This window comes from Cygnus olor, chromosome 28 (genome assembly GCF_009769625.2).
Source record: "Cygnus olor isolate bCygOlo1 chromosome 28, bCygOlo1.pri.v2, whole genome shotgun sequence".
In the NCBI taxonomy this organism is placed as follows: Eukaryota; Metazoa; Chordata; class Aves; order Anseriformes; family Anatidae; genus Cygnus; species Cygnus olor.
The window spans coordinates 1,315,944-1,341,662 of record NC_049196.1 but is presented as its reverse complement, the minus strand read 5'-3'; the positions used below and the strand labels follow the sequence as shown (position 1 = coordinate 1,341,662).

The 25,719-nt window shown below is 50.0% G+C and overlaps 1 protein-coding gene across 2 annotated transcripts in view; it reads right to left on the bottom strand.

The window, feature by feature from the left end:
* Positions 1-2,655: 2,655 nt before the first annotated feature.
* The window catches only part of SMG5 (SMG5 nonsense mediated mRNA decay factor), a 30,366-nt gene continuing 7,302 nt past the window's right edge, over positions 2,656-25,719 (bottom strand). The window contains exons 3-23 of one of the 2 annotated variants that reach the window (XR_005814925.1): positions 25,394-25,517; positions 24,572-24,728; positions 21,653-21,742; positions 20,240-20,329; positions 19,233-19,311; positions 18,553-18,678; positions 18,028-18,096; positions 16,117-16,325; positions 15,836-15,973; positions 14,031-14,732; positions 12,338-12,507; positions 11,973-12,048; positions 11,118-11,293; positions 9,984-10,142; positions 9,696-9,755; positions 9,225-9,384; positions 8,755-8,845; positions 8,084-8,158; positions 7,611-7,749; positions 5,305-7,235; positions 2,656-5,233 (exon numbers count right to left, since the gene is read on the bottom strand). Coding sequence is in view for 1 of the 2 variants with exons in the window: in XM_040538896.1 (XP_040394830.1) it covers positions 7,152-7,235; positions 7,611-7,749; positions 8,084-8,158; positions 8,755-8,845; positions 9,225-9,384; positions 9,696-9,755; positions 9,984-10,142; positions 11,118-11,293; positions 11,973-12,048; positions 12,338-12,507; positions 14,031-14,732; positions 15,836-15,973; positions 16,117-16,325; positions 18,028-18,096; positions 18,553-18,678; positions 19,233-19,311; positions 20,240-20,329; positions 21,653-21,742; positions 24,572-24,728; positions 25,394-25,517 (2,974 nt within the window). In the remaining variant the exon portion in view is untranslated. Of the gene's footprint in view, positions 7,236-7,610; positions 7,750-8,083; positions 8,159-8,754; positions 8,846-9,224; positions 9,385-9,695; positions 9,756-9,983; positions 10,143-11,117; positions 11,294-11,972; positions 12,049-12,337; positions 12,508-14,030; positions 14,733-15,835; positions 15,974-16,116; positions 16,326-18,027; positions 18,097-18,552; positions 18,679-19,232; positions 19,312-20,239; positions 20,330-21,652; positions 21,743-24,571; positions 24,729-25,393; positions 25,518-25,719 lie in introns of both variants that reach the window. The other variant, XM_040538896.1, reaches the window with a different exon arrangement.

Here is a 25,719-nt window from a genome sequence, read left to right as displayed (position 1 = left end):
GGGGCACCAGGTACAATTGGCTGTATTTAAAAGGTGGGGAAACTGAGGCATGGCATGCTCCCACCCCGTGGGGGCTCCTGGCCCCAGTTACCAGCTCTGGGGACATCCCTGGTAGGTGCAGGATTAGGACTGGAACACTGAAGAGGCGGAAAAGCCCCATGGGCTCCCTGCAGCCCCCCACGAGGTCCTGGTGCAGTCGGACACCACGCTTGGAACTGGGGGGAGAGCTTCCCAGCAGGAGAAACCGAGGCACAGCCCAGGGAAAGTAGGCCAGCAGCACACAGAGGACCCAGAAGTCCCAATTTCCACCCTTGTCTCACCCCTCCCAGGCCCAAACTCAGCTCAAAAAGGGGGGGGGGGGGGGGGGGGGGGGCGTGGGAACAAAAAGGGAAACAAAACAAAACAACCCCAAGCATCTGGGGACGCCTCCCACCGCCCTGGCACGGGGCTGCGGGGGTGGTAGGCAGTACCCCCTCCTCAAACCTCCCTGCGGAGTCCCCCCCCACCCCATCTTTCAGCTGGGACCCTCGTCCCTGCCACTGCCACTCGCCTCCTCGTTCCCTGGCCACATTCCTGGGCCTCTGGCTGCTTTTTTTTTTTTTTTTTTTTTTAGCTTTTGTGCCGAACGCACTGCCTGCAGGTGACCCCCCCCCCCCCAAAAAAAAAAAAACCTCCACCTTCTTCTAGAAGCTGGGCCCCATACTGTGCACCGGGGCATTGCCCCCCAGTGTTCAGCCTGGGGTGGAGGGCGCCTGGGCCTCCGTGAGGCCGTGCGGTCAGGGTGGCTCCAGGCATCAGCTTTTAAGTGCCGGCGAGCCCTTCAGCCAGGGCAGGCGATGGAGCGAGGTGCTGGGCTCCATCGGCCACGCGACAAACACCTGCAGGGTCCCACGAGCGCCACCACAAAGAGCTGGGTGATGGCAAGAGGCAGAGGAAACAAAACCAGTTTAGGAAAGCTTCCCTCACTTGGTCTGACCGGGCGCCACCGGCACGAAGGGGCTGGAAGCTCAGGCTTGGTCCACGCCATGGGCGCTGCTCAGGAGGGAGAGGCTGAGCCACGAGCGAGGCCGATGCTGCCAAAGCCTCGGTCCCTGGTGGTTTGCTTTCCCTTGGTGAGTTCACGATTTTGGCTCAGCCGCGGGCACTGGGCGCCACGGTGCCCCAGGACGAGCTGAGCCCGAAAAGCCAGGGCTCGTGCTGCGAGGCTCGTCACCCACAAAGGAGCCTGGCACCCGCTGTGTCTGTGTGTGTGTGTGGCTGCGGGTCCCAGTGCTGAAAGCCCCTCTGAAATCACCTGCACGAAGCACAGCAAACCCTGGAGGGTGGGGACCTGCTTGGGTTGGGGAAGGCAAACCTCCGTGTGGGCAGCAGAGGTGCAGAGGGAGCAGAGCATCCTGGCGAGCTGGGCTGGAGGCCGGGAGGCTCCTGCTGCCTTCCCAGCCCCCTGGGGCTTCCCCAGGACTTGGCACCCCAGTGACGGGGATCCCAGTTCTTGGTCGCCGCCACGAGGCTTTGCCCTGCGCCAGTTTTCCAGGAGCAAAGCCTCCGGTTGGCGAATCCAGGGCGAGGCCGATCCACGCCAGCCAGGCACCCTTCGCAGCGACGCGCGGCCTGCGCCGACTGCAAACAGAGGCGCAGAGGGGTTGTGAGCAGGGCAGGCAGCAACGCCCGCGGCCTCCCCCAGCACCATTAACGCCAGGCAGCGTCTCGGCACAGCCTGCTCAGGCTGCAGGAGGCGCTTCCAGACCCATTGGATGGGACAGGGCTGGCAGCTACGGCTCCCTTTTGTGCAGCCACGGGCAGCGGCGTTGGGATGCAGCGCACGTCTCGCCCTGCAGGAAGAAGTCACCCACAGCTTATTCTCCCCCCGGGGGGCTGAAGGCCAGGTTCACCTTTTCCCAACCTCCCTTGCTGACCTTCCCACTGCTGGCAGCCTCCAAAGAACCACCGAGTCAGAGCAAATTGCATCGGTGCCTGGCTTGATGCTTTCTGCTAGCAGATAAAGAAGCTTTGGTGTGAATGAATACAGGGATTGGAAGACCTCCCCCACCCCCCCTTTTTTCTTCCCCCTAAAAAACCACCCCCCACCACCGCCTGGCATAGTCCCTCAGAGCCTGACTACAAGTGTCCTCACCAGCTTCGCCCCTGGAATCAAGCTTTTTAAAGGCACCTCAAATTTATAGTTGCAAGTTACACGTTTTGTAAACACACGCCTCCCCCTGCCCGCTTTTAAAACAAAGCTGAGAAACCGCCCGGCAAACCCCTGCAGTTATTTTGCTGCGCCAACGTCGCTGGGGTCGGGGATGCTCCTACGGGCACCCCAGCAAGACGGCAAAGTCATCCTGAAGGACAGAAGCAGTGGGTAAAAGTGAAAGGAACATAGGAAATAGCGTCCCTGCTTTAGAGATAAAGAAGAAACTCACCTACGTTTCATCCTAACAAACCAAAAGCAAGCCAAGTAATGCCACCAGGTCAAAAAATTCAAATGGGGGTAGAGATGGCAAGGCTTTGGGCAGTCGTTCCCTTCTGAAAAGCACAAAGCTTGGTTAGAAAACTGTGTGTTTGAGAGTTACTTTGTGTATTAAAATGTACCCACCTCTGAAGCCACGTAGTTAGAGGAGAAACACGGGCTGGGAATCACCACAAAACAAGGGGTACAAACGTCTTGTATTTTATTAAGCTAGCCAACGTGTTTGGATCACAGTCAGACACATGCCGTGAGAGCCCCCGAGCTTCTCGTCCCGGCTGGGTCCGACAGACGTGCCGTCAGTCCCCCAGCAAGAGCTCCCCGAGCACAAATCCGCAGGCTGGGTTTCATTTGTGCTACGAAAAGGAGGCTCGAAGGAGAGATGCTTGCCTCTTGCCTCGCACCAAGCAGCTCTCGGTGCCAGCAGGCAGAGGCAGGACCCGCAGCGCGGGGCTCCCGCACCAGCCCTCCCACCTTTCCCATTCTTGCAGCCGCCCCATTTTCGCCCACCCTATTTCCTGCCCCCCCCCGGGCAGTTCTGCTGGACGTTCAGAAGGGAAAAATCTTCGATGCGAGCCCAAAATCTGCGGCATCGCAGGTGGCATCAAGCTGAGGCGAGCAAGGATGGGAAGTGGAAGAGGCGCTTGGCACAGCCCGTGAGACCGCCGAGCAGAAGACCAGCGGGCGCCGGGGCCATCGCGTCCACCCGCCGCGGCACGGGGACCCGGCCAGCCTCGGCCACCAGGAACCTGCGCTCTGCCCCGGCCCCCCTTCTGCGAGCTCAGCGTGATGGGAACGAAAAGGAAAGGAAAGCAAAGCCCAGAAACACACGCGAAACACAGTGAAAACAAAGCTTTTAGCCCACAAAATATTTTTTGTTTCCTCTTTTTTTGCTCCGCTTCCCAGCATGGAGGGGGTGACGGGGGCTAGCTTGGAGCCAGTCCTAGCAAGCTTGGAGCCGGGACGGGAATAGCACCATGTGGATTAGCAGTGGACCAGAACCGGCTTTTGCAAGGCTCGATCGCTGCCCAGCTGAGTCAGGCTGTGGCTCTCTCAGGCCGGCATCAAGACCCCAAGGAAGACTGCGGGGAAACCACGGAGTGGGGGGACCGGGGCTCAGCATCTTCCCTTAATCTGACCTTAAAGACGTCAAGCTGAGCCAAGCCGAGGTGGCACCACTTGCAGGACGCAGCTTGCCACCCTCCCTGAGGCTGTTTTGCAGCTCTGCTGTCCTAGAAGGCTCCTGCTTTTCCAGTTTCACCCCTCTCTGACTGGGGCCACGCATTCACCAGGTCCTCAACCCCAGCTGCATGTTCTGGAGGAAGCAGGGTGGCAGAGGGATGTTTCAGGTGCCTTCTTTAGGTCGCCCGCTCTTCCCCCTCGGCCCAGATACCACGCGCTGGAAGATGGCGCCGGGCAGTTATTAAGATGTCCCTGTGAAGGGCTAGGGCCTTTTCCTCCTCTCCAGGTGAAAAAAAAACCCGCTGGGGTTATATTAAAACAACCTCTCAGGAGAGCAGGGCAGTCACTAGGGGATGTTGATGAGGAGAACAGGGAGACAGCCTCGCTGCCTTTCAGAAAAAAAGCCCTCTGATCCTGCCGTGGGGCCCCTTAAGAGGGCTCAGCGCAGCTCAGCGACGCCGTCTTGTTACAGAAAGGGCCGGTTTATTTACTTTTGTTCTTAAACTGCCTCCTGCGTCCGGCCCAAACAAGCCACCAAGCCGAATCAGGAGGCAGAGGGACTGCGTTAGCCCATCCCTTGCTCCGGAGCGTGCCCCCCATGTCCCCTGTTCAGGGACAGCTCCGGCCCCGCACGCCGGCCTGGCCCCGCAGCGCCTGGCTCCCAGCCCCGGTCCTGTCCCCCCAGCAGCTCCGGGAAGAACCGAGACGCTCTCGCCGTCAGCACGAGGGGCATTCCCTTTTGGGTACTGCTTTATTTGCATTGCTCTTTTCCCCCCCCCGCCTCGAGCTCCAGCCAAGGGAGCACCTGGCCCAGGGCAAAGCCCAAGAACGTCTCCAACTCCTCGCTCTCTGGCTTTCAGAGGAGCGACACCCCCTGACGGAACCCCACAAGCACACTTCGCACTAGGTGGCCAGAAGGGAATGACAATTAGGCCTGGGGCCTGCAACCACAGCCAGGCTTCAGCTCGAGCAGCCCTCCACCAGGGAGTTGCAGACTGCAGCCCCTCCTGATGTGCAGCAAGGAGGCGGATGGTTTTCTTCAGCGGCAGGAAAAAAAAAGCACAGTCCACCAGCCAGCCATCCCACTGAGCCAGGCCCCTAGTGAACAAGGAGTGTGTTTCAGCATAACCGAGCAGCACTCTCCAGGCCAACAGAGGGGAGGGTGACTCTGCTCTCCAGCACACCACGCCGCTCCGGCCCCTACGCCGAAGGCCGAGTCCCGCAGGGGGATTCTCTTTTCTTTTCCCATCCCCATCAAATAAAAATAATGGGCTAGACAAAGAAACGGCTTCAAATAAAAACATTGGTAGCACTGGAGGAGCGACAAGCTTCACAGCCCGCCTTAGATCTCTAACCGTGCCCAGGAAGAGCCAGAGTCTTTGACTTCTGTTGTTTCCTTGGTTTAGCCAAGAAAAGCCCCGCAGGTTTCAGGAGAAGCTGCAAAAGGAAAAATCTGCAGGGAAGCGCTGCCACTCTCCCCTCGCCTTTCAGATCACTTCTTCAAGCGTGTGGCCCTTGTGGGGGCCGGCTCCAGGCGTAACTTAAAGCTTGGCATCTCTCCCCGCCGTGCTACAAGGCTGCATGCTGCAAAGGAACAGAAATTGCAATACAAATGAATCACCTGGGACTTGTGCTATTTTTTGTTTGCTTTTTACCTGAAAACAAGGAGCATCCTGCCACTCCAGTACCATGCATCACGGGAGGAAGTCTGCACAGATTGGAGCACGTTACTTGTCTTTCCGTATTATGCCCCTTTTGTAGCAGCTTCTGGCTGGCCCACGTGAAAAACAACCAAACAGAGAGGACTAGTGGTTTTTACTTGCATAGCTGCTGTTAGTTCACGTGGACAGAGACAGCTGGTTCTTGATCACGCCGACACAGATGAACTGCAAAGAGGCCCTTCGGCCTGTCCCCCACTGCTCAGCTGTCTTGGGAGCAACCCGTATCTTCATTTCCAGGCATCGGCACGTGACGGGACGTCAAACACAGGTTGCTCGAGATGCTGGCAGGATGGAGGTCTGAAAGGTCCCTCGCAGGTCACGCGGGGGATTCGATCTTCCAGCACCCACCCGTGGAGCATCTTCCCTTCTTTGCGGGATGCTAAAAGCACTGAACAGTTTGTGAGCTCAGTCCCGGGCAGCGGCGGGCGCTGCGCTGCCTCTGCCTGCCCTGGAGGGATGTGAGGAGGGGGAACACGACCACTCAAGTTCTGCCACCCTCTCTAGCGTGACGTAGCAGCAGCGGTGTCAGAGCAGCCAGCAGAATAGAGAATGGCTTTGAGATCCTACTTCCTCTTTTACGCCTCACTGCAAGATTTAAAAAAAAAAAAAAAAAAAAGAAAAAAAAAAGAGGCATTGGGACTTTTGGAGATGTCTGCTGGTTTGATCCATCTCAGCCTCTGCATTCAAACCAAGTGGTTGAGCCTTATTGGGGTTTAAATCCTGCGTGGTTCTTCCTCTTCCAGCAACTCTGCTGGACTCAACTCCTTTTCTCCAAGGCCTAATGCTGGAAGCAAAGAAGTGGGAGGGACCGGGGAAGGGGGAAGAGGAGGAAAAGACAGGGGAAGAGTCCTTTTCACCTCTCTCAAGCAGCCTGGTCAATCTCTTACTGCTCATGAAGTGTGCAGCTCGCACAGGAAGCAAGGATGTGCACCAAGCCCACAGGCGCACGTCGCGCAGCGCTCTTCTCGCAGGCCAACGTCCCTTTGCACTGAGCCCGCTCCATGGGGACAGGGAAAGGAAATAAATATGCTTGTTCCAAAAAAAAAAAATTATATTAAGAGCTTTTTTCCCCCCCCTTTTAAATAGCATCGTCTCCTTTTCTCTCTGACATTGGAAGAGTATCCAGAACCCCAAAGGAACTCCACTTTTGTTTTTTTAATATTATTTATATATATAAAACTAAGAAGTGAAAAGAAAAAAAAAATCCTTGAAAAATAATTAATTCAAAGGGGAAAAAAGAAAAAAAAGTATGTTTTCCTGTCACCAGATTGCCAAGCAAAAGCTTAACGCTCTTTGGATCTTCTTTGCCAAGCTAGGAGGGCTCCGTTTCTGCTGTGCTGGTTTGGTTTCGTTGAAGTCAAGTCCACGCTTCAGAAGCCGCCTGCCCATTTCAGATGACCAAGCAAGCTTTGGTGGGGAAGGAGGGGGAAATGAATGACTGCCCGTCTCTCGCCCATCCCTGCCGACTGGGAGAAGGGCAGAGCTCTGCCTCGGCCGTGCCGAGGTGCCTCTCTCTTCTCAGAGCAGTTGGCGCCGTCAGAGATGTACAGCCGTCTGGTCGGGGTGCAGGTGGCGGGTGTCCGTGTGCGAGCCGAATCAGAGTTTTGTTTTTTTCTTCCTTTTTTTTTTTTTCTTTCCTTTTTTGTAGGTATTTTTGTTATTGTTGTTGCTGCTGCTGCTTCGTGGCTAAGTGTCGCCTGGATTTTTGTTTCCTTTGTTCAGACGCTGCACGTTCCGAGAGGGGGAGAGAAAGGTACACCAACCCGATGCCCTTCTGAACATCAGCCCATCTCTTTCCACTGCTTGTAGAACTCCAGAACGTTTTTTATTTCCACGCTGGCACTGGTGGCTGCCTGGATGGCAGACTGCAAGCAAACAGACACAACAGGTTATTTCTTTCTTGCCCTTCACAACCTGGAGGTTCTCAGACACAGCTTGTCATGGCTAAAAGGCCCAGTTCTCCTTCATGCTAAAGTTGCTCTGGCATTAAAGGCCTGTACAGACGCACAAATTACTTCTCTCTCCTCCCCCACGATTACTTTGCACCACTAAAGCATGATGGATCGAGGGGCCTTCAAGGAAATACGTGTAGGGACCAAGAGCTTCCAACTAAATTTGGGAAATCCAGGATTGTTATTACTCACTGCAGAAAACATAAAAAAAAAAAACCTCTTGCCAACCAACCAGATTTTAATCTTGCTAGGAAGCAGGAGGGCTGAGCTCAGCACAGAGTTACTGACCTGCATGGGTGCCGAGAGCGTGCTTGGGTCTTCCAGCTGAAAGCCTGTGATGATGGTGACCATTCCCGTGGTGTCATCCTCTCCGTTCCCTTGGGACACTGTCAGCTGTCTGCAGCTGTCCAGTATTTTATAGAGATTCCTGCCACGCAGATGCAAGAAAAGAGAAAGAGGGGAGACCACTTGTTTGTGCAAGCAGTTTCAAATATGCTCAGGATGATGCACTGAAAGCAGGGCTGTTTCTCTGTTGCCTGTTGAGGGCTTTTCTGAGACCCTTCTTGGGGCCAGAAGCGTTTGGTGCTACATACGATGCACAGATGGACGCCCTACCACTCTCTCTGGGGAATTGGACTGTCACCCACACAGAGCATCAAATCAAGCAAGCTGTATGACTGGTCCCAGCGCTAACACTTCTCTCCAGAACCACCTGCCTGCTGGGAATCAGGCTCAGACATCTCCAGATGCTGTCATCTTACCAGGCGTCTAAATCTTGTCTCTTCAATTTATGCCTCTCAAAGCTCTTCCCGACATCTTTCTGGCAACGAATGTATCTAAGGAAAGATCAGAGTCACTGAGCTCACACGGAGACTGTCACACAGACTGAAGTCAATGCTCTACAACAGGTCTATCGGGGTCCCCAGGCACCTTTGGCAATGCTGGCTTTCATCAACCAGAATAACACCTAAAGGATGGCTCCAGAAATCCCTTGTGAAACCCCTCAGACCACCTCCCCCCTCTCATCACCGCCGCTGCGTGCACTTCACAAATCCCGCAAGTGTTTCGAAGGCTGCCGGCCCCGACGCAGGCCTTGAAGGTGCAGTTTGTCTTTGCGGAAGTGCTGTCGTTTGTCCTGCTGCAGCAAACCCGGGCAATACTGACAAAGAGCTGCGACTCCGCTCCTCAGAAGCAGCCACATTTCACGGCCAAGCAGCAACTACAAGCCCATCTGGAGAACCAGCTGCCAAATCTGTTACTTCACCACCTCCCCTCTTGCCAAGTGCATTCCTGAGGCCTGGCTTTCCCTTGGCCCACTCCTCACTCTGCTCTAAGGGGTGCACGGCTTGCTCCCACCTCTGATGTTTTCTTCCATCCCAGAATACCCCCGTTACAAAACCAAGGGCAAAGCGCATCACTCTCCCATTCTCACCTGTTTCCCTTTTTAAATTCTGCCTCCAGATACCGGATGCTGTCTCGAGCACCTGCGTTATCCTTTTTCAGGAAGTCTAAGCCATCGATCACTAACAGAAAAAAAGAAACGAAGACATCTGGCTTACAGCTATACTTCTGCAAGCTAATCCAGATGCGTCAGGAATTTCTCATCCCACGGAACTGTCTCTCCACAGCAGCAGTTGCTGGGACGGGATGCAAAGGGGAGGGTGAACAGGGCCTCTTTTTTTTTTTTTGATACACCATGTTAGATCCCAAGCATGAGCCGCACATAAAACAAGCCCCAAAAGGGACACGCAGAAACCGTGTTTCAGCTGCTGCAGCCGTTCTAAAGGACAGCAGCAGCAGGATGGGAAGCAGCCACCTTGGCTCACAGTGCTTGCTTCCCAGCAATGAGGGAGTGGGGGGCAGGCAGGCTCAGCTGCGTGACACGAAGCAGAGCTCCCGTACCTATTCGAGGGATGATGATTATGAACCTCCCGCTGGTGGCCAACTGCTTGACAACAGCCAGGTGCTGGCAGAGGGCCTGGGTGTCCGGGACGAGGTAAGGAGACATGGCTGACTGTGCTTTGGGCTGCTGGAGACTTCCCTCCAGCTGAGAAACCTCCAGCTGAAAAACACATGCGCAGAGACACTTGCTTTACATTACGCTGAAACAAACGATCAAAGAAGGCAAGATTTCCCTCACAGTGCTCCATCCGGCCCTTCCAACCTTCCAGCACAGAGAAGTTGTGCAGGAAGCAGAGAGCTGGAAGTGGTCAGTTCCATCCCACCCATCACGTCTGTCTTTTGCAGAGAAGACTTCCTACTTCTGCATGGAACGGGAGAAAGAGAGGGAGATCTCCCACCTCCCTTCCCAATTTCAGACATTTCAGGGGCATCGTTCTGCCAGTGTTTAGACAGCAACCAAAGACCTCCTACCTGCAGTCGAAGCTGAGCCATATCTCTCATTAGCCTGTTCCGACGAGCTTCCTCTGCAGCCTGGTTACAAAAACAAACTTCCAAATCAATTAGCAGGAAACACAAACTGACACAAGCATCCACTTCCAGGAACAGGGTGAAAAGGGGACACCTGAGCAGCTTTTGGAGGGTAACAGGAGCAAAACTTCCAACTCCAACCCCAAATCTGTGACTATAGTTCCAATTTAATAGGAACGATATAGGAAATTGTGCCAAGCACAGAGAATTAGCCCGCCTCTGCCAACTCACCATGTGAAACTGGGCTTGGGCCTGGTGCAGCAAGTTGTCTTGCTCTGACTGTGCTATGCTGATGAAGATCCCAAGCTCTGAGTTGAACTGCAGGATGCTGCCCTGCAAGCGGGTAATGAAGTGGCCAAAGCTCCGAATGCAGCAAATCCGAACAACAGACTGCAAAGAAGCAGAAAACAACCCTCAAAGGACACATTTCTGATGAAAATGTGCTGCTGAATAGAGAGACATGTGGAGAGGGCTGCAGGAAAGTCTACAGTCGGCCAGAGAGCTGAGAAGTGTTTGGTGTTTGCAGCCTGGGTTTCCCCAGCTCAAGAAAGCTCCAGAAAACATCCACAGGCTTTCCCTCAGAAATCTCTGCTCAAGCTGGGAAAAGAAATCAAATGAAACTACAACCTCTACGCTTATTTTGGGGGCAGGCACTACTCTTTGTTGCGCTGCTGGGAGAAGGCAGCAAAAGGTGAGCTCACATGGGACGTGACATTGGTGTTCTTTGCTCCAGCTGCCCCAGCAGGCTGAGATGACATTCAAGACCTCACCCAGCTGGACTGTGAGTTAACAACATGGGGTTACGATGTTAGCATATTCCCCACCCCGAAGGAAGCAGACTAGTCCAGCAATGCAAAACAGAAGAACAGTTTTTTGTTTTTTGTTTTTTTTTTCTGAAGACAGCTACACTACCCCAAAATTATCACCTTGGTCCTTTACATTTGGGAAAACGGACAGAAGTGCTCTGTGAGGGCACACAGTGCCACGAAACATAAGATTTCACTAACTTCTGCATTTTCTTGAGTAGGATCACAGGATGTATCCTGCAACTCTGACCCTTTTGTCCAAGGCAGGGCAGAGATAAAACTCTTCTGTCCAGACAGAGAGGTCAGGGGATTTCATGCAGCAATGCCGACATGTGACTGTGCTTCCTTTCACAATGATTCTGACAGAGAAGGGAAGGGAAAGCACGCTGGTTTTTTGGACACAGATGACTTCAGCAACCACCAATAATAACATGAACTCAGACTCAGAGGTTTGAATCACTCTGGGGTCTGTTTTGGTAATAAGAAGAACTAGATCTTCACCTGCTTCCAGAAAGGCAAACGCAGTTCATGCCAAGATTCAGGATTTACCCTGACTCACCTCCTCCACTGCTGAGAAAATTGGGCGGTCCTGCTCAAAGTTAAACCTCTTGTGTGCATTTTTCAGAGGGGGCAGATTTCGCAGGGCCACATCTTCTGGGAGCAGCAAGTTGGTGTGCAGGTCTGGCAGCTCAGCGCCGCTCAGCATGTCCTTGACTTCATCACAAAGGTCCAGTCCTGGAAAGGAGGGAGGAAAAGCATACCAATATATGCTGATTGAAACAACTGATGCAGAGACAGAGGGAAAAATGCTCTAAGGCACATAACGCGCAATGAACAAGGGCGGAGGTTTATAATTACATATGTACTGTGAACCTGTGCTGGGGGAGGAACACTTAACAAAAAGGCCACCCACAATACGAAGAGTAACTGGTCCAAACAACCTGCTGAGGTACTCTTCTCTCTTCAGAAAAGCTGTAGTTTGGAGGGTCAGCTTTCCCATTCCTTCCAAAAGACAAGCATCCCTCGAAACTATGCTTCTTAACACCCAGGTGGACTTTTAGGCTGAGGTACAGGGCACATCGTGAGCATCCAAAGGTTGAAAACTGATTTCCATGATTGCCACGATGGAATCGGACCCTTACTTACGGTCTTGGCGATTCCTATCAGGTTGGCCACACAAGGACTTCATGCACACAGGTGCGAGAGTTTTGGTTACAGTCAGCCCTATATAATGGATTAACGGAGCTGAAGTCTACAGGACAGTATTTAACTGGAGTGGTGCTTAAATAAGAAAATAACACATGGAGTAAGTCACTTCGCATTGGGCTTAAAGCAAACTGCTACTGGAAACATGGAAAAATCACCGAGGACTAGGCTTGCTGAAACACTACGTTGCCCTTTCCTTCTCCCGTACCTGATTCCTGCAGGTCTGCAGCAGAAGGCAGAAGGTTCAGGAGCACAGACAGCCTGTTCCACAGGCTCTGAGAGCTCTGCAGGAACAAAACACAAAAGGCCACAGAAAACGTCAGGATAGATGTATGCAATAACCAGGCCACGCGGGCTTCCCGTTATCTTTCACAGACCTCAAAATGCTTTAAAAACATAAACTTCACTATGCTTCCTGAGGCCGCAATGATCTTAATTCAGCTGGTGGGGTATGGAACCTCACCTTCTGTCCAAGACTGGGCCAACAGTTTCAATATGCCCTTATCAGCCCAGCCCAGCCCAGGGGATCTGAACAGACGCAGCCTTGGACCAAACACCGAGCCCAGTTCCCACCTGAGCACACATGATGATGAGGTCTGTGTTTGTCCTCAGCCAGTCCAGGAACACCTTGACGGTGAGAAGCAGCCCCTCGTTGGTCACGATCTCTAGCTTCTCCTGAAGGGATCGTTCGTTCCTGCAGGATTTGTTACTTGAAATGCTTTCCTCGGAGTCAGACACATCATCTGGAAAAATAAAAGGAAAAACAAGATGATGGCAGGCATTAAACCCCCCCATATCATAAAATAATGGGCCATAAAATAATGGCTCATTATTTTATGAGCCAGGGGACCATGGGAACTTAAATATTGAATACGTTTTGCAATTTTGTCATTCTACAGACCCGAGGATCTCAAAGCCAGCATCCAGGGCACAGTAACATCCCTTGATGACAACTGCAGGCCAGCTACACGAGTGACCTGAGGTCAAGGTAGCAGCAAGCGTGGAATCAACTGTGTTCTGCTACAGTCCCTTATTTTAATTGCACAGTCACTTCTGTCCATTAGCTCAGCAATTATCATTCAATAAATGCTCAGAATCAAAAAGGAAGGAAGCAATTTATTCAGAAACCACCCCCAACAGAGTGTTAAAACCATTAACTAGCCCAAGTTTTGAAACAGCACAGCTGAGGGAAGGGGAGCTCCAAGCCAAAAAGCACACGGATTAATTCATCCTCTCACTTTCTACATCTGTAAAGGCAACACGGCCACACGATTCAGATACATTTCTGGATCTGCAACTTCTGCACAGCCCACTGAATATATAAAGGAAAATGTTAAACAGACCAAACCCCCTTTGTTTCTTTCTTTCCCCCAAACTCTTTCAAGTGGCTACAAAGCAAAGCTGGGAGTCACAAACTGCTAACACGATCTAATACTTCCCCTTCAAATCCTAACCCAGGCAGAGCCTGAATCAGGCCCACTGAGTCTGGCAGCATGATGCAGAAATGTTTCCTTGCTCCAGGGAAGCAGGGAGGAATGACAAACAAGACTGAACAGGCCCATGTGGTTTTATCTGAAATACAAACAACGCCCTGTAGTGCATCAGATCTCCCTTCCAAGCTGTTTTTTCCCAGAACATTACTCAGTTGCATAAATGGCATGGTAATAGAGAAATTACAGCTCCACCTGCTGTGCATCTGCAGTTTGGTTCAACACTGAATTCAGCGTGGCAGCGTTCAGAGGGTCGCAGAAAGTGGCCCTCAACTCCTCTTCCATGCACCTAGGACACGGCTTCCAGACAAGCTACTACAACAGCTTTGCGGAGTCGGTAACGTGATGGCTCACGGAAAACTTCCTCGACCGCGTCCGCACTGGGAAGGATCTGATTACAGAGATTTCACGTGGGAAAGAGGAAGATAATCCAGACTTCTAATCCCTGCTGGATTATCCCCAGTACTATCAGAGGTGCTCAGCACCCGGCTGGGATTATTATTCTGCCTGCCGAGCAGAACAGCTAACGCTGGCTGGCTGCAGGTGTCTCCTTTGCTCAACTGCATGTGATCCTAGATGCCAGGCAATAGGAGTAAAGCTCCTCCAGGAAACACCCAGCCCCAGACTTGTACGGTACGTGGGCAATCTGCTCACCCAAACCTGGCCAAAGGAGAACTTGCAGGATAGAAGGGGGTGGATTTTAGCAAACAGACCGCTCCAAGCTTGCAGCCCTCTACACAGAAGCACAGGTTTTCAACGAGCGCGCTAATCCTTACCTTGCTCTGCCAAGCTGGGTTTCTCCAGATCTCCATTGACGCATGGCTTGTTGTCTAGTCCATCCTTTAAGACAGCTGGCTCGCTGTTTGGTTTCAGAAGGATGTTGCTGAAAGTGGGAGCCAAGCGAAAGCAGCGTTTGGTCTGAAACAGCTGGGTGGACATCGCTTGGAGATTACTGGCTATGCTCGCGTCGTTAGTGCTCAGGGAAACGGGTCCATTCACTGCTGAATCTGGGGTCTCAGTTTTAGAGATGCTTGGGATCTTAGAGTCCCCAAGCCCACTGCCATCTACACAGTTTTTTAAGGCCTCTTTGGGCCCACTTTTGCCTCGGCTGCTTCCCTCCTCACCCGGATCATCTTCCATGTCCTCCAAGTCAGACCGAGATTCTTGGCTGTTCATGTCAGAGTCCGTCTCCACATCAAAAGCAGCTTCTGCTTCCTCGTCACTCTTCTCTGAGCCACTTTCTGAGCCATCGCTGCCCTTTGTAGAGCCCTGGCTGGAGTCAGAGTCAAAGCCCTCGCTCAGGTCACTCTCATCCACCTTCTGGGGGTGGCGACGGCGACGCAAACAAGAGAGGCGAGAGTATTTCTTGCTTTTCTTGCAGTCATTCTTCCGTTGTTCCTCTTTGGGCTGATGATTGGCCAACTCAGCTTCGGCTTCTTTCTCAATCGAGTTCAAAGGCTCCCGTGGCTCCTGGTCATCTGCAGACATTTAAAATGAGGCCACAAGTCAGAAAAGCACCGATGTCTCACACAAGCTGCTTGCCAGCCCTGAGCCAGGGGAACCAGCAGCGCAAATTTCAGCCATCACTTCTATTATTGTCTTTCAGCAGAAAGAGAAGTAATGACAACCCTGAGAGAATGACTCACACTCTAAAAGGGCAGCCGGAAAGACTTGAGGAGCCTGGATTCCTACAGCCCAAGCTGTGCTGCTCCGTTATCAGGCAGCCTCAATGCCGAACGTTGCCAAAGCAGCATAAAACACACAGTTGAATCTTAAATCTTTTCCCCAGCTTTCTAAAGCCTGAGAGCCAAGTGACCCGCCTAGCAGGGCAAGAGCGTGTGCCAGTCGCCTTGATGAAACCAGCCTCTCCACCTCAGAACCAGACCGAGTTGACCTAACCCCTTTCCTCGACCAACATGCTCCGAGCCTTTCCAGCAGCCCTTTGTCACCCTGCCAGCTTCAAAACCCAGGCAGGGGAGGAGTCGTTCACTGTTGCTTTTGGCCAGGAAAACTCTAGTCTTGCATTCTGTGAAATGGTACAAATTGACTGTTTGGAGGGGAAAGATTAAGTGGTTTTACTCTCTGCTCAACAGGCTCCACCAGCAACTAAAGACCTGCTTTCGTCTGAACAGAGATGAGGCGTGAAGAGTAGGGCCGGCCTCCCCGACAAACTGCTCTGCCCAGGTGTTTTACCTGAGATCACCTCAGTGGAAGAGAAAAAGAGTCCAGTAAATAACAGTGAATGCGGACAGAACATAAGCAGCACAGACTGGGGTAAATAGATGATGAACAAGCCGCCAAAAGACACAAAACCGTAACTCCTTTCAAGAAAGCAAGCAACCCGTCTATCCTATGATGATTCTGCTACTCACTGAGAGCGTCTAAGTGGAGACTGTCTCCACAAATTACCCGTCTCTGTGGATTGCAGCCCAGCAGTCAAAGATCGAGATGTTTCTAGCACCACTCAGGCACGATGCTACAAAACCCATGTCCAGGAGATTTAGGAAAGGAAAGTAAAAGCCACCCCCTTATCGACATGCAAGTGGGGAGACCCAGCTTAGTACCATCTCCGTCCTCTTACCTGTGCCATCATTCTGAAAGGCTGGGACTGGATTTTCCCCTTCTTCTAGCTCTGCCTGCAGGCGAATATTGACGTGATTTATCAGGTGAGAGAAGAGGGCCAGCGTGAAAGCAATGGCTGCACTGTACTGCTTTGAACCTGCAACAAGACAGCTTAATGAGGCAGAGACGACTGACCACTAGCCCAAAACATGAGTGCCAACTAAGACTTCTTCTGACTAATTGGACTGCTGACTGTTATCATACCACTTGATTTCTGAATGGCTGAATGGCACTGGTTACCTGCCCTCTTGAGGCTGTGAACACTCATAAAGCAGATGATCACCATGCGGAAGATCAGGAGATCGGGAAGGAAGGAGTAGCCACTCTCATACTCTTCTTCATCTTCGCTGGTTGAGCTCAGATTAGGAGGAGAAGGCAGGTAGAACAAGCACAGATTGAAATCCTCCAGTACAGACTGGCAGAGTGATGTCAGCTCAGAATCCAGAGAGCTTAACAAGAAGAAAAAATTAACAAGAATTATTATTCAAGACCCAAAATCCTGGCAATGACTGTGCGGAGACTGACCAAAACTGGCAGAAGCTACGGTTCGGCGACCCTTTGCCCTAGGAAAGATAAAGCAAAAGGGAACGTAACGCAGTCAACAACAGGTATGAGAAGCAAGCGGGATGAATCAGATTACATTTTCCTCTCCAAAGCTGATAAATTAAAGATAAACTATAACTAGGGCACGTCCTTGCAAAGAGATGGGTCACCAGAAAAAATATGGGGTGGGATGGGGCCAGCAGGTGGACTCACGCGTCGAGTCCCAGGCCCAAAGTGACACTCCTGCAGACTAGCACAGGAACAAACACAGTCCTTATCTGCACACCTCCTGTAATTCAAAGATCTCAAAACCACCTTATATCTAACCTAAATAACCATTGGATGACTTTTTCCCTGGGAGCTCAGGCAGTAGCCATTACGAAACGGGGCACTTCAATGTTAAAGACAGCAAAAGTTTCAGATCCACCGCTCAGTTAAAAGGATTGCATCGCAGCACACAAGTTAGGGACTCTATTTTCCCTTCTCCCCTGGCTCTAACTCACAGCCCCGCAAGAACATTCTTCTGTAGCTATTAGCTACTTCAAATGAAGCGCACATGGTTTTCAGTATAATGGGCTACAGGAGTCTCCTCCTTACCAAAAAAAAAAAAGCAACAAAACCACACCTGTCTGCAAAACATCTAGCAAATCCTTTTCAGGGGACAACATAACCGGGAAATTAAAGTGATTTCCTGTTTTTTAATGCACTAAATATTCATTAAGTGGATATTAAATGAGCCTTGAATTTCTTCTCTGGTATAAGTCAATATTTGAATGCTAACCCCATGCTGGACTGCATCAGCAAGGGCATAGCCAGCACACTGAACAAAATCATTGTTCTTCTCTGTTTGGCACTCGTGAAATGGTATCTGGAGTACTGCCTCTAGTTTTGGAGTCCCCAGTTTAAAAAAAATAAATAAAGATACTGACAAAGTGGACATAGTCCAGCAGAGGACTGCAAGGGTAACGCAGCACACATGGTGTATGAGAAGAGACAAAGAGAACTGAGTTTGTTCAGCTTGAAGAAGGGAAGGCTTAGGGAGGTATAAACTTTGTTTTCAGATGCCAAATAGGTGGTTTTAAGGGACTGAGCCAGAGGACTCTCCTCCATGGCGCACAGCAAAAAGAAGGGAAGCAACAGGCACAAGTTGCAGTGAAGGAAAATAAAAAACCCTCCGCAGTAAAGGTGGTGAAAGACTGGAAGGGGAACCAGAGAGCTGTGAAATCTCTGTCCTCAGAGCCACTCAAAACTCAACTGGTTGAGGCCCAGAGCAACCTCATCTAATTTCACATTTGAATCTAACTTTACAGCAGACCCTACTTTAGGGAAAAGACTGAACCTCTAGAAAGTCTCTTCCAAACTCCACTATTCCATGATGAATTTAATTGCAGTCTGTGTATTAGCCCTTTAAAACACCTGCTTTATTTCAAGAGGTTAACTTAGAATCACCTGAAAACCTCCCAGCAGAAACAGACTTCATAAAGCTTGGACCTTTTGGCAAAAAGCCTCAGCACAGGCACCGTTATCCTGCAGGGAACAGTCTCTTCCCCTTCTGAATGCCTGCTACCGTGAATTATTTATGGAAGACATAATCTGTCATAACCTTACCTGCTCTTTGGTTGCAAAAGGCTCTGCAGGTACATAAAGCTCACCAGCAACCTCTTAATGTCTTTGCACCTAAAAAGATTGTGAAGAAAACACTGTAAAGCAGGTACCCTCCTGCAGGTATCCATCGCTGAGATGGAAAAGGCTAACAGAGCTCTACCAATAGGTAAATCAGGTCTCAATTGATAACTACATTCTGAGGAAACCGCAGAAAAAAAGGTTGGTTTACGTATTTCTGCTTTTCACCCATGTCTCAACACTCCTGTACAGCCACCAGCTCCAGGGGAGAGTGAGAATTACCTCACCTCAACATCTATACCTAGAGAGCCTTCATATTCTCCCCTAAGACTGTGACCTAGAATGGGACCTAAACTAGGGCTCCCAAAACTCTGACAACACTTGCTGCCTCAAATGGGTGACCTACCAGTTCCCATTTCCCAGAAAGACACTGCTCCTGACCCAGAGTAGGATATTGGTGTCACTGCAAACCCTCAGGCCGCCCCCCTCTCCTTTTCTTTGCCCTCCTACCGTTTCTTGCTTGGAGACAACTTCCTGGTTTCACATTTCTTCAGCTGGTGATACATTTTGGCTGCTTTGTCGTACAGACGCTTCAGGTTCCCATAGGCACCTTCAAAGGACACTTCAGACTGGATACTGAGATACGGAAACAAAACACATCGAGAGTTACTTTGCCACAAGGTTGCTCATGTTCTAGGGCTTTACTTCCCCAGAAAGTTATTCAGGCATCTAAACACGAAGATAGGTACAGCTTTTGTTTGAACACGCTAAGGAACTTAACTCCCACTGAGATCTGTGAATCCCACTCCAGGCTGCGTCACGGCTCTGTCTGCAACGTTTACACGCCTTTTTAAAATTTGTGCCTTAAGGCCATGTTCAGATACCTTAATTCCATCCACCTCACTGTGCTGGGTGCCTCACTCAGCACTTCCACTCCCCCCTCAGACCTGGCTCTCTAGCCCAGGCATAGGGTCTCAGATGAAACGCTGCCCTCCAAGTGCTACCTTGCGTGCGTTTGTTTAGCGGTCAGCAAGACAGCTTGGTCTGACCAAGGCTCACTTTTATTATCAGTCCTGTCCAAGTGTGAAACGAACCCACCTGACCAAAGTAAAGGAGAAAAGAATCTGGCATCAGCACCCACAGTGCACATATTCTTTGCCCAGAAAGCCAAGATCCTCGCAGACACTCACCAGCGTAAATAGCAATAGGTGGCTTCCACGTTGTAGTATTTGCTCCCAGCCAATGTCCCCAGCTGATTAAAAGGCATGCCTGTAACGAAAGAGAGGGGCAATGGAATTAACTTAGAATCCTCCAATGGCTCTGCTGGAAAGCAGAGCCTTTCTTCCTCACTCTATTTCATGTGAGAGCGAAAACAGGTGGCACAAACAATGCTAAAAAGCTGCAGTACAAAGAACTGGACTACTCGATTCTTTCGCCACCTTTTTTTTTTTGGCTTTACGGTGCTTTTGGATCCTCTGCACCTTCCTGCTGGGTAGCTGTGTCAGCAGAGCAAACAATTCCTCCTCCACCTCTGTATTAATAATGACAAGGCCTTGACTCCGTTATACTGTATTCCTCTTGCCATAGACAACATCTTGTCAGCATTTAAGAGTTCTGTCCCACCTCACTGCACTACATAAATGTTGGTCAGTTTTTGGTATTTGGGATCAGACTGAACAAACACCTCAGCAAGAATCCTGCAAAGACAGCACAGAGAAAATATCTTTTTGGAACAAGATCCTTTTTGCGATAAGACAGGCTCTCAACTCTTGCCACAGCGTGTTCTCGTAAAGTAGTTCCTTTAAAAAAGAGACAGGAACACATGAGATTGGGGGTTAGAGGTGGCAGTGGCAAGGCACAGAGACGAGCAATAACGCTCTGCTTCTGGCAGTGGGCAGCTGGATCTTCTCTTAGCCAAAAACACATTTTTTTTCACAGTTTTACCACATCCATGGAGTTTGACCTTCTCAGATGAGTAAGCTGAGGCCATGTGGGAAGACAACCTTTGCTTTATCTCCTCTGTTTGGCTTGTCAGCAAGAGAGAGCTTCACATAGAAGGAAGTGATTTTAACCAGAGAATAAAAGCACTCCTCTCTCAGCAGCAGGTTATAAACCTGAACAGGGCGCTACCACTACCATTGTTTTTAGGTTAGGGAAAAGTGATGTTAATGACCAAAATTTATTGTAACTCACTCACCAATTTGCGGTGCAACAGAAAGGGCTTGATAGTAAAACCGCTCAGCCAGCAACTCTGTGTCCACTCCTGCCAGTTCGTTCTGATAGCGAGCTGAAAGAAAACCACACACCGCAAATCAGAAATCAGAGGCCAGCACCTTCTCTTCCCTTCTGCAGAGGTGCAGTTTCCCTGTGAAATAAAAACACCCCAAAACCAGAAGTACCGATCAAGTCAACAAATCCATCAAATAAGAGCCAAGCTTGGCAAAACACAGAAATGTCCAGGGCTTCCCAGGCCTTTTTAAAACACTTAACTACACTGTCCCCCACATTACAATCCCTGCCATTTCAAGCGAAGGCAACATTCCTCCACGCTTGTGGTAGCATGTAAGCAAAAAGAAATTCTCCTCCACGTGCTAAGTGCCGATTCATTTCTCCTTGAAATAACTCAGTGTTGTACTCCATTTCCCAGCACCTCAAACAGACTATATTCTACCACAGCACAGTGTGAAATCTAAAGCAAGACAGCTGACCTAATAAAACACAAAACACTTGGCTGTGGCTAGACTAAATTTTATTTGGGTGGCAGCGGTGGATCACAGACACAGAAGGAGGCATTTTGGAAACCTTAGGGGAAAGCACAGTGAAGAGGTGAGCACGTTTGTCTCCCACCAGCCAGGTATGTCACCCTTACCACCCCCACGAAACATTTATTTGCAGTGCATTCCTGAGCTGATTCACGCACGATAATGCACAACAGGTTTCAAGAGCTTGAAGGCTGCTGCTGCGTGTCAAGCACATTTACCCATGACACACTTCAAATAGCTGTTTTTTACACCATTACGTGTTTTCTCACTGCTGTCACACCCACACGTTCACCATCAAGCGAGAAGTTGACACACTTACCACACACTTCAGGAGGTCGTGACTGTGGGACAGACAGGTCTGCTATAAAAAGGCTGACACACAGCCAGACACAACGACCAAGAACCTTGGGCTTTGCCGTGGCGCATCACTCCGGACTGATTCACAATAATGCTTAACAAATCTGATTTTCAGTCACGCTTCTCACAACAGTGGCTCTGTAAGGCAACCTTAAAGCCAGCCTCAACTGTGAAATCAGCCCGCTTTGAGTTTCCTTCACACCATCCAAGCAACATAACTGAAAGCAAAGGCTTCCATTCCTCAGCATTCAGAGATGCAGCTGTTTGCTAAACGCAAAATTCTCATCTACTGGCACACACACAAAAAGCTCCTGCAATCTGCAGCAGTTCAGTTATCAGCGAGGATTTCACCCTTTACTGATGAACGTGTGCAAGAGAAACCAGCACCTGCTACTAACTACGGCTGGTGACTTACGGTCACGGACTCAGTGCTGCCCAGGCACCAGCTTTAATGTGTTAAAGAGTACCCTGAAAGATGCTGCTGCTCTTACCTAGATCTCCGAGATAAACCAGACATCTGTGACATGCCATCTGTGCCCACTCCATCTCCTTCTCCGACGCAGACACGGGTTTCTTGCAGCCTACATGCGAAATATGAAGTCACACACACCGTTGGGTACAGGCAGCTGGAAAGACACACGAGCAGCCCACGCCCCTGCCTGAGACCCCCAACATTTCACCGGCTGGAAACCAAGATCACACGTTCAGACCACACCGTAGGCTGTCGTCTGGGGCCCCTTACAGACAAGCAGTGGTTCATCCTCGCTGTCAAAAAGGTGACAAATGCCATGTAGACACTGATGCTTGCCTCCTCCCCGCTTCAGCTCCCCGCTGATCAGGGGCAGTGCGTGTCACGGCGTGGCGAGCAGTCACCGGAATGACCGACGCTCAGACTTTGCCTTAAAGGTATGCCACAGAGAGCTGGCGACGCCTGCACTCAGATGAGAGGACAAAGGCCAATTCCTGTCTACAAGGCACGTGATCGTGTTAACACAGCGCTGAGCATAAGCTAATAAGGCCTGTGGAGGCTGATTTTGTTAGCACGGCTAATGAGGCCTTTGGATAGGAGCTGGCGCAAATCCCTGGAAGCCAGGACAAAGGCTGAGCACGCCTGCACCTGGTGACAGCATACAACACGGACATACCCTCCCTGACATTGAAGGTGGAAATGAACTCTGTATCAAGACTGAGATTTGGATTTCGAATTGCCAAAAAAAAAAAAAAGAGGAGGAAGAGAAGTTAAAAAAAAAAAATAAGGAGAAGTCGGAACAGCAAATCTGTGTTGCAGGCAGGGCAGCCGCAGTCAGGCAGGGAGAATTTGCCTCCAGGGAAAAACAAAAAACAAACAAACAAACAAAAAAAACACTTCAGGCAGTAGAAAGTGTCAAAAGCAACACGGGAAGGCTCCAGCCAGCTGACCTGACCTAATTTAAGCTGTGAAATGTGGCTCAGTCCCGGGGAGGGGCTGCAGTTGGGAAGCCACAGTTTCCCATCTCCGCATCAGCACCTTCTCCCCAGCCCGTGGGTTCAGCTGGAGCTCAGGAAGCAAAGGTACCGCGTTTGCCCTTCCTCTCCAGAATTCATTTACTGCCGCTGGGCAAGCCCAGTGTCACGGACGCAGTCTAGGTTCAGTCTTCCTGTTGCCAAGGTCTCTTCTGGAGGAGAAAAATCCCTCAAACAGGAATCCCAAAGGAAGATTTTAAGATCAGTCCAATCTGCAGCCTGAGTTGCTTTCCTCTTGGCTTGGTTTAAAAGGGTGGAAGTGATATCTGGAGGCTCAAGTGACCGGTGAGGAATGGTTCCCACTTACTGACAGGCACTGAGTCACACAACACCACCACACGGCCTCGAAAGCTGCGTCCAAACACGCTACTGGATCCATCCTCCCTTTCCTTTTTCCTTTTAATCTTCTCATTTCCCTTCATATAACAATCAAGTTGTCACCACCCCAATTTGTAGTTCACGCAGGATTCTTCCACATCTATCTTTTCGGGATATGCAAGGTTCCATCTTAGTTATTAAGTTACATATTTGTCTGCTGCATCATTTTAATTCTAGAGCCCAAACACATTAAGAAACCTGAATATGGGGAGCCTTTCAAATGCGATCACACCACAGGGCATAAACTGATCTAGAATGTGCATTTTGAAAATGTATTAGTTCTGCCGTGCTGAGATACATTTCTAAAATCAACAGTTGCCAGGGACATCTGCCTTATCAACTGACATTTCAAAGCCGATCATGATACAATCATCTCCCAGAAGCTAAGAATAGGATCCCAGCAACTAAAACGTTCTATTGCTAAAGGTGTACTAACTCTGATTTCTGTTGTCCTCCCCACCGCTAGCTTGAAAAACGCCAATTAAACCCTTGTTAATACAGTTCCCCAAAATTCAGACGATCCATTTCTCAGCTGGACTCACCTAAGACTGAAACAGGTACCTTGAGGTTACTGAGCACAACCCAGGAGCAAAGATGAACAAAGTATTGCAAGATAATCCAGGACGTGAATCCACATACAGCCTTGAGCTGTTTCAAGATAGTGAGCGCTTACTTCTCCTCTCCTAACAGCTAAAATACTTCCAATTATCCTGCATCTAAGGGCACGCACAGAGGCGGTTAGCTGAGGCAGCTAACGTCCAGCTTGCTGTGCTATAGGAGCTTCCTCGTCTTCTCAGCCCAAGATTCAATGGCAGTTCCAAAGCTACACGTGGGACGTGTACAAGTAGGAAGTACACAGAGGGAATACAGATAGAGGGGCACCAAGAGCAGGAACAGTGTCTTACATCTAGTCAGTAGGGCATTCTGATAAAAAAAATGTTGATTTCAAGAACCCGTTCCCCCGGAGGCCCATTTGTCCGCTTTCGTTAAGCTCTTCTAAATCTGTACAGCCAGAAGTACTCTGCCAAGCCTCCAAATTGTTTGGAAGAAATTCTTTGATTTACTCTGAAGGTGGTGAGGCACCGGAGCAGGTTGCCCAGAGAAGCTGTGGATGCTCCATCCCTGGAAGTGTTTAAGGCCAGGCGGGATGAGGCTTTGAGCAACCTGGTCTAGCGGAAGGGGGCGTGGAATGAGATGATCTTTAAGGTCCTTTCCAACCCATTCTACGATTCTATGATTCCATAAAAATCTGCCATCACCAAACATTTACCAAAGGATTTTCTAACGGAATTTTCTTGCTATTAGAAGCCCTTCTAGCTTCCACAGTTTAGTTTGTTTTTTTAAAAAAAAGAGCATTACGGAAAAGAGAACAGGGAGAACAGGACAGGCTGTTCTAATCAGACAACAATCTAATCAGAAAAATAAAAGACAGCCCCTTGAGTGCTGAAACAAGGATGGACTAGCACGAGGGGAAGCCTCCTGTCTGGGATCCAGGCCTTACCCAACAGCCCCAGACACTGAACACCAACCTATTAGAGGGTCCGTGACATGCGTCCAGTCGATACAGCACTGCAGCTCCAGCTGATAGTGAGACTGGATGTAGAGGAGAAGGTGCTGGTAAAATCCTATGCCAGCAACTAAGTGAGTCCGGTACGCACACTCCAGAGTGCTACGGCTGTGAATGTGCTGGAGGAAAGAGAGGTGAAAAGATGTTACTGCAGTCCAGGTAACATTTTAGGCTGGAAACCCAAGTTATATGAAGCAAAACAGTGGGCAACTCAGCTTTAGTCGGTTTTGCACAGTTCTGCACCTCCCCTTGCTCAACAGTGTTTTATCTAGTAGTATCTACTAAGGGTCAACACCAAGAAGGAGAAACACTTGGAGCAACGAAGAATAAAAGTAAAATCAAGGTGTCTGGTTAGAACACGCCTTAATTACATTCAGACAACCAGATCACCAGGAGATAGTTCACAGCATTAGAAAATACAGTGTGAATATTTTGTATTTTCCAGTGATCAATTCTAAGGGGGGGAAAAAAAAAATCAGCACTGACAAAGCCTCGTAAGTCCATCACTGGCACTCATTCTACATGGAAAATGTGTTTTGTGAAGTTGGGAAGACAAAAATTAAGTAAATGATGCTGGAATATACTCTGCAATGGCAGCCCTCTCAGCAGATCATTAGAAGTTACCTGCCCACAGCTAGACAAAAAGTGTATGCCAGCTCCACAACTGAAATTCAGGACTGCCCAGTGTTCAGATAACAACATCTCCAAGCAAATAAAGCTTTTAACTTGGTCTGACCCACTGCCTGGCCAGAGACTCTCTCATGCCAGAGCAACAGATACTTACCTTTTTATTTGTTTTAATGAGCTGGATAACTTCATAGTAAACTTTTCTCCAGAGCAGTTCTTCTGCTTTTCTTCCATAATCCACTGGATGCAAGAACATCAGCTTCACACACAGCTCTCGCAGCCTGAGAGAGACAGCAAAGAATTCATGTTTAGCCACAGCAGCTTCGAATACAGCAGCCACTACACAAGCAAAACCGAGGAAAATCTGAATTAATTACGATGGATGAGCTAGGCTATCTGGTGATGGCACAGCTTGTGTTGCTCCCACACAAGAACATCTGGAGAAGCCTACACCTAACCAGTTACCAGGGCTCAGCTGGCCAC